Source organism: Austrofundulus limnaeus, unplaced genomic scaffold (assembly GCF_001266775.1).
Source record: "Austrofundulus limnaeus strain Quisiro unplaced genomic scaffold, Austrofundulus_limnaeus-1.0 Scaffold86, whole genome shotgun sequence".
Lineage (NCBI taxonomy): Eukaryota > Metazoa > Chordata > Actinopteri > Cyprinodontiformes > Rivulidae > Austrofundulus > Austrofundulus limnaeus.
This window is the reverse complement of record NW_013952488.1, coordinates 93,835-107,966: the sequence shown is the minus strand read 5'-3', so window position 1 is coordinate 107,966 and position 14,132 is coordinate 93,835. Positions and strand designations below refer to the sequence as shown.

Genomic DNA, 14,132 nt, shown 5'->3' with positions numbered 1-14,132 from the left:
AGTGTAACTATTTTTTAAAACTATGACAGTATTCATTGTTTCTATCAGGAAATGAAAATAAAAAGCCTCTGGAAATAAAATGGATTTTAAAAAATGAACAAAACCCTGAGAGGGAACAAAAGCTTTGGGAACCMCTGCTCTAGTGATTCTGTTCTGCTTTTAGTCTCCTCCAAACCTGTTTTTCTGCTGAATTAGCTTTCATTCTGCAGCCTTCGGCTGCTGTTTTTTCTTAGGCTCTTTGTATTATCAGCCTTGTTGGAAACAACTGCCTACAGTGGATGGAAATATGAGTCACACATAAAAGGCAGGGAAACAGAACTGGATCCATTGAAGATGTGAGTCTTAGCATCACAACAGTGAACTTTCAGACCGTTTAAACCTCCCCAGAGCTGCGGGGAGCTGCACAGTTGGACAACGATGCTCGGTGGCTGAATTTTCCTCATTACTAAAACTTTTCCTAGTTGTGTTTTGGATTGTTTATTAGTGTCAGTCCAAAATGACAGGATTAAAGGAACACACACAATTGTCCAAATAATACTGTAGACATTTAAAGCAAATGCAAGGTGGCATTTTGCACAATGGTAGATCTTGTCTTTTCGTACATATTCACAAACAGAGGTTATGGTAAATAGTATACACCACTTTTTTTCAGAACATGACCTTCCTATTTGATGCGCGGTGCAGCAGCAGACTGAAGGAAACACGGTAGTTTCATGGAAAAAACATGTCAATCGACAGTTAGTCTCGTCCTTCTCTAGAGCTGAAGAAACCTAACCCCCACGACCTCCTCTCTGACCGAGGCCCAGAGTTATTTGACAAGTGCCAAAAAAATCTACAGGAAGACGGCAATAACAAGACGCAAAAGTTGTGAAAGAAAATATTGTTAAGTGTGTTCGTTCACCAGTTTGTGTGCTTGAACCATARGGAGAACAATGCATGGAAAGAGAATAATAAAGAGATCATACAAAACCAAGAGRGCTCTGCTGAAGGCCTGTTTATTGACCAAGCATTCAGACCGAAACCCAGGAAGACAGCTGAATATAACAGAGCGCTTCGAGGCATGACCCCGCCTATTTCATTACATCATCAGGAAGGGGTCCCTAAAGCTGCTCGGGGCCATGCCTCCAGAGAAACCATAATCTAGCCCAATGAAGATTTAAAAGTTCAGTTATGTGTTGAATTTGTTTTCAGACATGTATCCATCTATATCAGGGGTGGGCAATCCTGGTCCTCGAGGGCCGCAGCCATGCATGTTTTACTTGCTTCTCTGCTCCAACACACCTGATATGAATGAATAGATGATTATCAGGCTTCTGTAGTATGGAGGACCAAAACTGACATAATTATAAATAAAAGCAGAATTATATAAATGAACCACTAAATAAATACATTTAAAATGTACCAATTAAAATAACAAAGGAGAACTTTATCTCATGTTTTTTGTTTGAAATGACTTGAATATTTATTTTTCCAGGTTAGTTTAAATTAGTCTATGTATTTTAACACATAATTTAAATTTTACTGTTTTTTAACATACATATTTTGTTTTTCCTTTAAATTCTACATGCATTTGTGCCTCTTAAATATTTATACTTAATTATTTTTAAATTTTTCCCCACAAGTCTTTAAATTTTAGTGTAAAACAAAGACAAGGAGAAAAACTTATCCGTGCCTTTGTTTTTAACTAAACTTTAAACTTTAAGCTAAACTGAGGCAGCACACGCGTGCAACACATCGAAATAAAAAAAGACTTGTGGGACAAAACTATAAAAATATTTCAATTTAAACATTTAAGAGACAAATGTATGTACAAATAAAAAGTAAAACTGAAAAATATATATTTTAAAAAACAGTCAAATTTGAATTGTGTTAAAAAATATAAATTAAACGAGAATTAAATTACAAAACATGAGGTGAAGTTCTTTTTTAATTGAATTGGTGCATTTTAAGTGTATTTATTTATTAGTGGTTTATTTATATATTTCTACTTTTATTTATAATRATGTCAGTGTCGGTCCTCCATACTGCAGAACTTGGAAGGTAAATCAATGACTGAATCAGGTGTGTTGGAGCAGGAAAAACGTAAATCATGTAGGGCTGCGGCCCTCGAGGACCAGGATTGCCCACCCCTGATCTATATAAAATCATCAAGTTAAGCAAAACAGTCACATTTAACAATCTTTACATTTCTTCTATCATAAGACTATACCATGTGTATGTAATTAAAATCAGTATATAACCTAAACCCCAAAAAATGTCTTCAGATGAATGAAGTTTGGTGGCGATGGAGAGACTGCAAGAGTGGGAGAATTTAACATGCCACACACCATACACTAACCCCGCCCCTTTCCGCCCTTATAATATAAAGTATACAGTATAAAAAAATGAATACCGCCCAGCTTTAGTTAGTACCAGTTTGAGGTAAAAATGACAAAAATAAATCCTTAATTAACATCTTCAGTCATACATTAAGTGGTATTTCTTTTCATGCATTTAGTTGCCAGAATCCAGAAACAGTTTTCCAGGTGGTTTACATATTAACTGGTCTTTAGTGCTCCTTCATTAAATATTTCTCTGTCTCTAATGATCTAATTAACCAAGTAAAAATACTGACATGCTGTATTGTCTGGAGGCATGTGACGCCCTAGTTAACTTTCATCCATGTTACTGGATGAATAAGTTTTATGTTTGATGTTTTAACTGAATGAGACATCTACCCTGAGGAGGCATCTTTCATTGAAACCTGACAATGTAGATATTATAAAACAGTGAGACCTTCAGCTGAGCTAATTATGTCATAGGCGTATTTCCATCATCAAGGTCCCTGATAAATCATGATCATTTTTGAAAATATTTCATACTTTTTTAGGTCCTAACAGACAAGAAAGTGAACTAATTATGCTTTTGAATGAGAGTTTGAACGTTTTCAAGAACACAAAATCGACCACCATGGTGCCAAACCTTTATCTGTTCTGGGAGTCCTTGCTGCAGATCTTTGCAGCTGTTTTCAGTTCAAAGAAAAAGCAAAGTCAAAAGTGTGAACAAGTTTGTTCTTGTCTTATAGCCTTTTTGTTCCCACCTAAACTGTGTTTCCCTCCTATGATCTCTTGTAGGTACCTTTTGTGTCTGCAGCTGCGTGAGGATGTGGCTTCCGGACGGCTGCCTTGTTCGTTCGTCACTCATGCTCTGCTGGGGTCGTACACACTGCAGGTGCATCATATGTCCTTTATCCTGTGTTTTTTAGTGTTTTAGGTACATAAGTGCACAGTTTATCCAAGTGTTGGTGTCAGTTTTCAGAAATAGTTTAATTTCATCATTTAGGCCGAGTTTGGTGACTATGAGCCTGACCAGCCTCGCCCTTTGGACTTCATCAATCAGCTGACTTTTGAGCCCGGTCAGAACAAAGAGATGGAGGAGAAGATTCTTGAGCTCCACAAATCCCACAGGTCAGAAACAGCAGGTTGTCAGAAACTCTCAGCGAGGGTTTCTCAGTAGCAAGTGTGAGTTTTTCTATTTGTTTTCCCAGCTGCGTTTTAACCCTCTGACTGCAGTTCATATTTACTGTATCCTGCTACGGTTTYTGAAGCAAAAACAACGGGCTTTTTCTTTCTTCAAAGGGGCATGACTCCAGCCCAAGCTGACCTCCAGTTTCTAGAAAACGCCAAGAAACTGTCCATGTACGGGGTGGACCTGCACCACGCTAAGGTACGAATGCATGAACGAATCCTCTCTCGTGCTTCTCTCTTCCGCTCCCCACCCCATTGTTGTTGACATCTGGGGATTAGCACAGTTCCTTTGATGTGGGGAAAGCATGTCAGTGTGCCTGCATGTTTGCGCTGCTGTGTGTGTGTGTGTGTGTGTGTGTTTGTGTCAGCAGAACAAACACGCAGGGAGGTCATTTCCATGGGAACAGCAACTCTCTCTCTCTCATTGGGATAGCGGGTCATCAGCAGACTGCGTGCAGCTTTCCATGTGTCTCTAAGCATGTCCTGGAGTTTTTGTGATAAACTCAGCAGAAATACACACGGGAGAAAGGGAGTCTGAAAATAGAAAGGTGATGGGAAATTGAGAAAGAGGAAGAAAAGAGTTACAACCCAGATTAGGACAGCCTGATGAGGACACTCCCCTCCAGGGGACGATTGAGTGCAGCAGAGCACTTTTAAGTGCTAAAACTCAGTTTTATGGCAAACAACAATGGAAAATGCAAGGAGTGGAAATGTCTCTGTTTTGCTTCAACACCATTTTAAATTCTAAATAAAAAGCTGTAATATTTATATTAATCCTACCAAACTAAAACAAATGCTCCACAATGTTGGATGTGATTGGAGACACTTGACTGTTATTTTGAAATTAATCATTGGAATAAGAGATTTCTCTATCTAAATTCATTCAACATCATCATCTTGGGGAAAATTTATTAAATTTTATTCTGAGAAAAAAGAGAAGCACAAGTGTCAAAAACGAAGTATTTATTTCTGAAACGTATAATTTTACACCAAGCAATGGTTATGAAATGAAATACATCATCAATCAAAACTGCTATAAATTGTAAAAAATAAAAGCATGTTGTTGCTGAGATGTGAGAGTTTTGATTCTATTAAAAAAATTTATTAGAACTTGAAAAAAATAGATAATTATAAACAAAGGAGTTGGAAAAGAATGTTGGAAGGTTAACCCTTTGCTCCTAATTTAATTGTTGGACTAATTAAAATAAAACTGCAGGATGGCTGAATTACAAGTGTTGAACTAACTGGAAATAAAGTTAATATAATTAGGCTGATGTTAGAAGCAGCTTGTTTCTGTTTTCCATTTATCCAGCTTAATGTGAAGCAATACGATAGTTATGAAAACTCATTTGAATCACTTTTGCAACAAAAACACTACTGACTTGAGTTCCTTTTTAATAGGGAATCATTTTAGAAGTAAACACCACGTGCTTCTTGTTGCATTTACTTGAGAAAAACACATTTTGCCATGATTTTACTGTAGTTTGGTAACAATTCTGTTATTGTAACGCACCGAAGACCTACAACAAATCTGTTGTGGAAGACGCAGATTGATGACCGGCTCTTAGCATGGCGAGACCATATGATGTGCAAATGTGTGTGTGCACTGTAAAACTGCCCATTATCAACATATCTCACCGTCCATTAGTCCAACAGATTTTTCCTCTGTTAAGTCACCACTATGATCAATACAGTGCTACCATTACCAGCTCGCCTTGGATTTAAAAGCTCTGCAGCAGGTCTGCCAGCTAACTGTGTTACAGTTCCACTGAATTACTGTGTGTGTGTGTGTGATAATTGAGTTTTCCCCTGACCTTAAGCAGACTACTTTAAAAATCAATTGATGTGCTGCATGATCTGGTTTAGAGAAATTGGTCCCATATTCAMAAGTTTCCTTGAGATTAATAAATAATTACTTTATTTATTTATTTATTTATTTATTTATTTATTTATTTATTTATTTATTTATTTATTTTCTCATATGCATTTTTATTTGATTGTTCCAGGATTCTGAAGGTGTGGACATCATGCTTGGTGTGTGTGCCAATGGGCTTTTGGTCTACAAAGACAGGCTCCGGATAAATCGTTTTGCTTGGCCCAAAATACTCAAGATATCATACAAGAGGAACAACTTCTATATCAAGATCAGACCAGGAGAGGTTTGTCCCAGACACACACACACACACACACACACACACACACACACACACACACACAGGCTTTAGCAACTAATGTTCACTAAGTCTGATACATCTGTTTAATTTTCTTGTATCATATGCTGAGATGTCTTTTATCTCGTTATCTTGTTAATACATAGTTGTGATTTTGTGCTAAAAAGTTAAATTAAATCAAACAACTTGAATTAAACTGATCTGAAAACGCCCTCGTACAGAAAAATAAGCAACTCTTTTTTCTTTTTTTTTTCTTTAATAGACCGAACAGTTTGAGAGCACGGTTGGATTCAAACTCCAGAATCATCGATCTGCCAAAAAGCTGTGGAAAGTGTGTGTAGAGAATCACAGCTTCTTCAGGTAGAAACACACTCAAACACTCACTACATGGACACTATGTTTATTAAAAGTTCGAAGTTAATGGCGCAGTATTAATTTTTTGAGATTATACTCTGTAGGTTACCATTTTTATTTAGGTCAGAAAATATAATTTGACGATCAAAGTGACAATAATACGCAGAGATAAGCCCGGTACCTATGATTGTTGTGTTTCTCTTTGTTGGGTTTATAGAAGAGACTTTAATATTCTGTTCAAGGAACTCTTGTGGAAATATTTTTATTTCTCACTGGCACAAATTAAAGTAACTGAACAAATGCAAGAGTGCCTCAGTGTTGGAGTTTTCTCCAGTCGATCACGTCTCTGTGGCTTCAAGATGCTGGACGTAAATTCTGACTTGTTTGGACTTTCGCACCAAACAGCAGTTCAGATTACTTACTTAGTTTGGGTGGGGAACTACTGACTCAGACTGGGAATATTGTTGAGTGGCGGAAGGAGGACTTTGAGGATCTCCTTAATCAGGCCAGCATGTCCACTTTCGAGAAGCCAGAGTCATAGCGCTAGTGGAAAAATGACCATTGCAGAGGTCACTGAGGTTGTCAAAAAGCTCTGTGGTGGCATGGTGCCAGGGGTGGGTGATATGCGCCCTAAAATGCTGCAGGCTCTGGATAATGTGAAGCTGTCAGGATTTGTGTGTTTCTTTAATGTTGCATGGAGAACCAGGACCACACCTGGCAGACCAGAGTGGTAATACCCGTTTTTTAAAAGGGTGTGTTCCAACTAATGAAGATCACACTTCACATTCTCTCAGGGAAAGTTTACTTCAGGATGTTGGAATGGAGCCTCTGACCATCTATCAAACCTCACCTGACTGGGCTCAATCTTTTAGATAGGCTGAGGAGCTCCATCATCTAATGAAGCTCAGAGTAGAGCTTCTGCTCCTTCGCATCGAAAGGAGTCATGGCTCGTTCACACCGAGAGCGTTTTGAGCGGCAGGAGCTGCCAGTTTACATGCAAASTCTATGGCGAACGCGCCTCAAGGGGTTGTGCGTCGCGTCACGCGCGTTATGAGCGGCGCGCAAGGAAGGCGGAAGGGGCGCAGAGCMTTTTCCGTGCATGCGGTGCTGCAGAAGCCGCCGCCGCCCGAGCCGCCGCCAGAGTTCAAATATCTGAACTTTTCGCCGCTCGACGCGTCTCCCACTGAAAACCTAAACAGACGGACTGGAGATCTTTACCTGAAATCGACCGTGTGCAGTTGGATTTTTTGGCAGGATTTATCAGCACCGATGTGGATCAGCTGCTCGGGACCAAAAAAAAAAAAAAAAAAAAAAYYAGAGAYAAAAGTCCGTCAGCTGGCAGCTTCTGGAGTGATGAAACTAACCGAACAAATCGCCTCTAAATCATCTGGTGAGTTAATTATCTGCTGTGCGCAACGTTCGCTTGCTTTTTAGTAAAAAAATCAAAGCCATTTTCTTTTACTTTATCTTTATTTCACCTGCCGAGGACACGCTCCTCCCACACCTCGCTGCTGCCGCTGCTTGTTCTGGTCTGAACAGTGCTTTCTTCGGTCTGAACATAGAGCGTCCAGTGAGAGACGTTTTGCGCTTTTTGGCCGCTCAAAACGCGTTTGGTGTGAACGTAGCATCAGTTGAAGTGGTTCGGTCATCTGATTAGGATGCCTCCTGGACACTTCTGTTTGATAATTTTTTAAGGTTTTTGGGGCACGTCCCAATGTCCATCTAACCAAGATTAGAAATCTTATATCCAGCCAAAAAAATCTTTTTGATCTTGTTTTTAGACAGATTTACTAAACAAGAACTAATTGTGTAAGAATAATCTTGTTTACAGAATGTGTAAGATTATTTGTCGTTAGCCTGAAAATTTGACTCAAATTCTGTCAAAATTTTCTGCCAGTGGAGTAAGAAAATTTTACTTTGTAAGATTCTTGAAATACTTGATTTGACTCGATTTTTTCTTATTTCAAGAATCTTACCAAGTAACATTTTCTTACTCCACTGGCAGAAATTTTTGACTGAATTTGAGTCAAATTTTCAGACTAACAAGACAAATAATCTTACACATTCTGAAAACAAGATTATTATTCTTACACAATCAGTTCTTGATTGGTAAATCAGTCTCAAAACAAGATCAAAAATACTTCTTGGCTGGATATAAGATTTTAAAACTTAGTTAGATGGACAGGGAAAAGACCCAAAGGCAGACCCAGCACTTTCTGGATTACACTCTCTAGCTTGGGAACACCTTGGGGTTCCCCAGGACGATCTGAGAAGTTTTGCCGAGGAGTGAGATATCACAGTTTCTCTTCCGAACCTGTGGTGAAAGATGTATAAAAGGATACACAGAATATTTTTTTAAACTCACTAACTTTCCCTGTCCGCACTTCTCTGTATTTAGGTTAAACGCACCAGAGGCTCCTACCAAGGCCCGTTTCTTGACTTTGGGATCTAAGTTCCGCTACAGCGGGCGGACTCAAGCCCAAACTCGCCTGGCAAGTTCCCTCATAGACAGACCTGCGCCTAGCTTTGAACGTACCTCATCAAAGCGCATCAGTCGCAGCCTGGACGGAGGTAACACCAGCTCACAACTCAACACAGGAAAACAACATAAAAACTTATATTTTTGCTTAATATTTGACCAATATCAATTGAATGGACAGCTGGTTGACAATTTGAATAMAAGGACTTGAGTCGGGAGTTAAAGGTTTGTCGATTTCAGGAGGGTATGTGTAGACATCTTTGTTGAAATGGATGTAAAACGTGCAGTGTACGAGCAGATACAGGAAATAGCTGGAGCGTGTGTTTCCTGTCACACCGTGAGAGACAGAGGGGAAAGGGAGAAAGATGAGAATAAAGAATGTTTTGTTTATTGAAAAGAAAGAGACCCCTACCATATGCTGAACCACGACACACAATACTCTGACCTCTGAGTAATAAATAACTGAGGTGAACTTACACAGTAATACACTGGAACATATATTTTCCTTAATTTTTTTTACAGAAATAAATGGAATTTTATTGTCTTTGTGGAAATTTTTTTTTCTGACTTGTGCATTTGTTTCACTGAGCCTCGGTTATGTCTTAATATTACACTGCCTTACACCGCCCCCTACTGGACACTTAATTTACTGCCATTGGTGTCCTCTTTTGTACCTAAAAGTATTTTTTGCTGCCCTTCCATTAAAAAAAAAACAACAACTTGTACTTCACTTCATGCTGAAAGTGTAGTCTGCAAAAAGCTGGATTTTCCAGAATAATTCTCAAATTTATGTTATGATCTTCCAACGTGTTCAACAGAAATGAAGTTTAATGTAATCCACAAATATTAGATTCAAGTCAATGTGCTGTGACTGAAAACCTATATTGTCAGTGTGAGAATCAGCATCACTTTGTTTCTCTTTTCTCAGCACCAGCCATCTGTATAACTGAGGCCGGGAGAGACATGGCTGAGAACGGACGGGAGCCTCACCTAGAGCTTCACTCAGACTCCAAGGTGTGTATCTGCAGGAAAACATTGTTTTCCTTTTTTGTTTGTTGAGTCCTGTTCATCGCTTTGTCAATTGAAAAGTTGCAATATTTAATGCTCATATGTGCATTTTACTTATTTTTCAACACCCTATAAAACGACCATGGAGGAATGATGCCAAACTAAATAGTTTCAAAGAAGTTTATATAAACGCTATTTTAGAAACCTTTACATTTTTAAAAGCTTTGCAAAACGTGTTTTTTTTGTTTGAATTGCTGTGAAATGTCATTGTGATGTAAAGGTTTCGAAAACAGTATTCATATGAAAATGTCTGAAGTTGTASTCTCAGTCCCACTCTGACTAGCCCTTACCTTAAATCTAAGTAAAAATAATCATATTTTTAGCTGATGCCAATCTTAACAGGTGAGATGCTAGGACAGCTGACTTTAATTTGGTGTTTTTTTTTTAAATGATTGAAAGCTGTACATAGTGTTTAATTTTTATTTTTGCATTTAAAAAGCAAGTTTAACATAATCGAATCCAGAAATCATCCAGCTGGGAATATAATGTAACCATGTAATGATTTTCTTTCAATTACAACAAGTGACACCTGTCAAATGAAGCCATGCACTCACTCTGCATCCTCTGGCCTCGTCATCGTTGACCACTAAGAGTTTATGTCCACCTTGGGGACACCAAATCAGCCTGTCCCAGCTACAGGAGAATATTCTGTGTACTGCATGTCCCCTGTCCCACTTGCCTATTTTCACTACCCTCCTTTTTACCTGCAAACCCCACAGCACCTTGTCTGTCACCGGTGGTGCCCCGCTGACAGTTTCTGTTCCCACTGTTTTCTGCACTTTGCGCTTTTCTTGTTACGTTCACTTTAAGCTGTTGTGCTGTGTTGTTCACTGACTAATGTAATGTCTTTTTCCCTCTCTCTTTCTCCTTCACACACCCTTTTATTTGCCGTTCCCACACCCTTCCTGCACGATTTRCCCTTTTGTTATCATTTCATGGGATTGATGATAAATATTTTTTTATTTTGTGCACATTTTGATCTGCTCATTTTTTTACCCACTCTTTACTTTCTGTATATGCTAACATGTCTTTCCTTTCTGTTTGGACCTGTTTTGATTTTTTTTTTTATTTTAAACTCACATCTCACTCGTTAGTCAATCTTCATGTTTCCTCTCTCCTTCTCCTCATCATCCTCACTCTCATCCATTCCCCCGTCCCTCGACTCGATCTCGGAGCTCGACCACGGCCTTTCCGACATCTCCGAGGACGACGATCGCATTGTGGAGACAGAAACCTCTCACCCACTGTGGTCCCTTCCCCAAAACACCTTCTCCGTTTTCTCCAACCAGCAGCTGGCCGATCTCGAACACCTCGTTCAGAACCCCCCATCGCCCCTCCCTATCGCTCCCTCCCAAACATGCAGCTCAGAGCTTTTGAAATCGGAGGAGGGCTGCGAGGCGGTAACTCGAACAGCAGCTGGCCTAGCAAACTGGCAACACTGGCTCTGTGCGAAGGGTGTGGTTAAATGTCTGTCTTTCATCTTGTGTTTCCTCTCTGTGTTGGGCAAGAATGTGAGCAGGTGTCGTCCCACAAAGCTGTTTTTGGGATTGTCAAAAAAACTACCTATTTTCACTCCTAAGTTGCAAATGCCAGCAGCACAACTAAATTGTGTCTTTAAATGTGAACTTTCAAARGTAGTCACATCCAAATTACATCAAATTCAAAGCAGCATGGTCACTCATTGGGCTCATATCGTTGCGTTTTTGATACGTCTTTCTTCAAAGTTTCTAAATTTGGTCACTTCTCTTCCTTCACGCCCGACATATTTACATTTGCCTTCAGTCTCCTTTTTCTCCTGCCCTCGATTTGTCTCTTCTTCCTCCCTTTCCGCTTTCCCATCTCTTCCCTTTCCTGTCACCTTTCGCTCCTCTCTCCCCTCTCTGGCTTCCTTCTGTCGTTCTAACATTCCTTCATCTGCCCACTGCTACCTCCTGAATCCCTCCCCTCGCTCCCTGCCCATTCTGTTGGTGATCTTCCTCCTCGCCGTGATGCTGACGGCGAGGCAGTCTGTCGTCTTCGCTCTGATTTTAGCCACGCCCCTCGGACTGACCCTGTTTTACCTGGAGAGTGCCGTCTACAGCCAAAGAAAAACAGTTTTGCCAACACGTGTCGACCAAAGGCCAAACGACCAGGCGGAGATGCAGTTAAGCTCTGCTTTGAGCCCTGAAGCCCCGCCCCCCACACCAACACACACCCCTCCTTACACCAGGCATCATGTGGGGACCACCTGGATGCAAGAGATGTGTGATCCTGCTGCATAAATGCACACATTCATAACTCACTCTTTTTTTATTATCATTTTAGCTCTTTTAGAATGTATTCATTGCATATTTTATTTCTCCCTGCCACCAGCACTTCCTTCACCCGAGAGTTCCCCCTTTTATTCTTTCCTGCACCCTGCCATTGTATAAAGAACAGAGTGAAATAAGTAGAATTAATGATGTTCTGAAAGAGAACATCAAATATGTTTGTGTAGAGTAAATTTCAGTTTAAGCGTTTAAGAAGATGCTCCAAAGGAAGGAGCACAATAATAGTATTTAGAAAAAAAAATCACTTTTGTGATGTTTGCTGTTTTTGACTTGATTTGCAGTTGAAGTCGTAGAGTTTTATAATGAAAGAGTAGCTGTTAGATGTTAGAAACGTAGATGCAGGATCATGCACATACATGTATTTATAGTAAAACATTTAATGCACCTTACGTATATTTATTACGGCTCATGATTGCTAAGAGTGACATGGTTCCGATGTTTAGCACTCATTGTTTATTTATGATGGAAGAACAAGAAAAAGGCTCTGCAGCGACTAGTTGTAGATGTAGTGATGAAGTAATATTTGTTGTGTACATCCTGAGATTTTGACAATCTGTATTGTTTTTTATGTGTGTGTACATAAAAAGCTATGTAGGTAAAATATTAACGCTTTTTCCTCATATGATTAGAAATATCCTTGAAAGTCGTTTTGAACACAGAGTAATAGCAGGTCTTACTTTCTTCATGCATTAAACTTTCCTAAAGCCCTTTCATGATCCAGCTTCAGAGGGTTTAGGGCCACATAACCATCAGTTCTCCCAAAGACTAATGTTACAGGGGACTAAGCTTTTTCCCATTATCCATGTCACTGTTTTTTTTTCCTCTTCATCCTCCTATCACCTTTGTTTTGACTATCAACCCCAGGACTACCAATCTGAAGGTTAAAGAGATGGATTTAAGCCCTGACAATGTGGAAGCCATACCCTCCCAGGTCTGTAAAGGCCTGTTTTAGTAAAAATACTGAATATTCAATACATCTGAGGTTTTTTTTTAGTGTGTTAGAGTAAAACAGCAGCCTGACCTGTCCTCATCCCCTCCCTGACTTCACCCCAACAAGTCACCTGGATGCAGTGAGCCTGGCCTCTCACAAGTTCAAACATTGTTATCGATTGATTATGTACTGGTCTGTCAATCTTTTTTTGTTTTGTTTGTTTTTTTGCTCATATTTGTTTGGTTGAAGGTACCCTGAAGCAATCACAAAGAAGCAAGTAAATCTGAAGCTAACCAATTTTTAAAAAACTGATTTAAAGTAAAGTTGTAATTTATTTGAAATTCTTTGCTTTGTCTGCAAGAAGTGATCCTAAAGGGTCTTTTTCATCCAAGATATTTACCTCGGCACACAGCTTCACAGTTTCAGTTTGGGTTTGTGGTTCATGGGTTTTGTGCTGAAAACCTGTTGGGGTTTGTTGGCTTACATARYTGTCTGTGGGTGTTGTGGTATTTTAAATGCTMTGGTTTMTGCATGTGGTCTGAGGAACTTCACTACTATTTGGTTTATGAGTGACACCAAACATTAAATTTGTTTGTTCCCATTTTTCAGTCTTCATCACAGTTTTTGTTTCCTGTCATCACATTTGCAACCGAGTTTCCTTTTTAAATGTAATTTCATTTGCAAAAACTGTTTTTTTATTTATTTTTCATTTATGTTTAATTGGTCTTTGCTTTTTTTCCTCACATTTTTAGATTACATTCCCTTTTCATCAATTGCCTTCCAGAGCCAATTAAGAGTACATGGAGACAATATTCTGTGTGGCACAGTAATTTCATTTTTTTTGTCACTTCAGTAGAAAAAAAGAACTGAATATTAGTTTCCTAATTTCATCAGTGACATTTTTTTGAAAGAGGAAAGGAGAAAAAGGGGAAATGTAATTGAAGAGACTGAAAGAGAGATTAGAAAATATATTAAACATACACCAAGAAACACAAGGCAACACACCCGACATCTGTCTGCACACCTGAAAATAAACAGATATAAGAAAACATAGTAACATAAGACGTATCTATGTAATAAAAATAATTACAATTTTGCTGTAAAGCATGTATATACGCACACACAGACACACACACACCTGCGACACTGTGTTTTCCTACTTTTATTCTCTCACCTTGGAGCCTTAAAACACCTACACAACCTCAAACCCAACCGCTGACGAGTCCAGATATCTGTGAGCCGCTTCAGTAACCTTTGACCTTTGACACACACACACACACACACACACACACACACACACACACACACACACAC

At 39.2% G+C, this 14,132-nt stretch overlaps 1 protein-coding gene across 1 annotated transcript in view; it reads left to right on the top strand.

Moving 5' to 3' along the window:
* Window positions 1-14,132, top strand: part of epb41l2 (erythrocyte membrane protein band 4.1 like 2) — a gene marked incomplete in the record, with an annotated part of 68,659 nt that overhangs the window by 33,817 nt on the left and 20,710 nt on the right. The window contains 4 exon segments of the mRNA XM_014011900.1: window positions 5,513-5,665; window positions 5,940-6,037; window positions 8,430-8,602; window positions 9,439-9,524. Of these exon segments, the coding sequence (XP_013867354.1) occupies window positions 5,513-5,665; window positions 5,940-6,037; window positions 8,430-8,602; window positions 9,439-9,524 (510 nt within the window).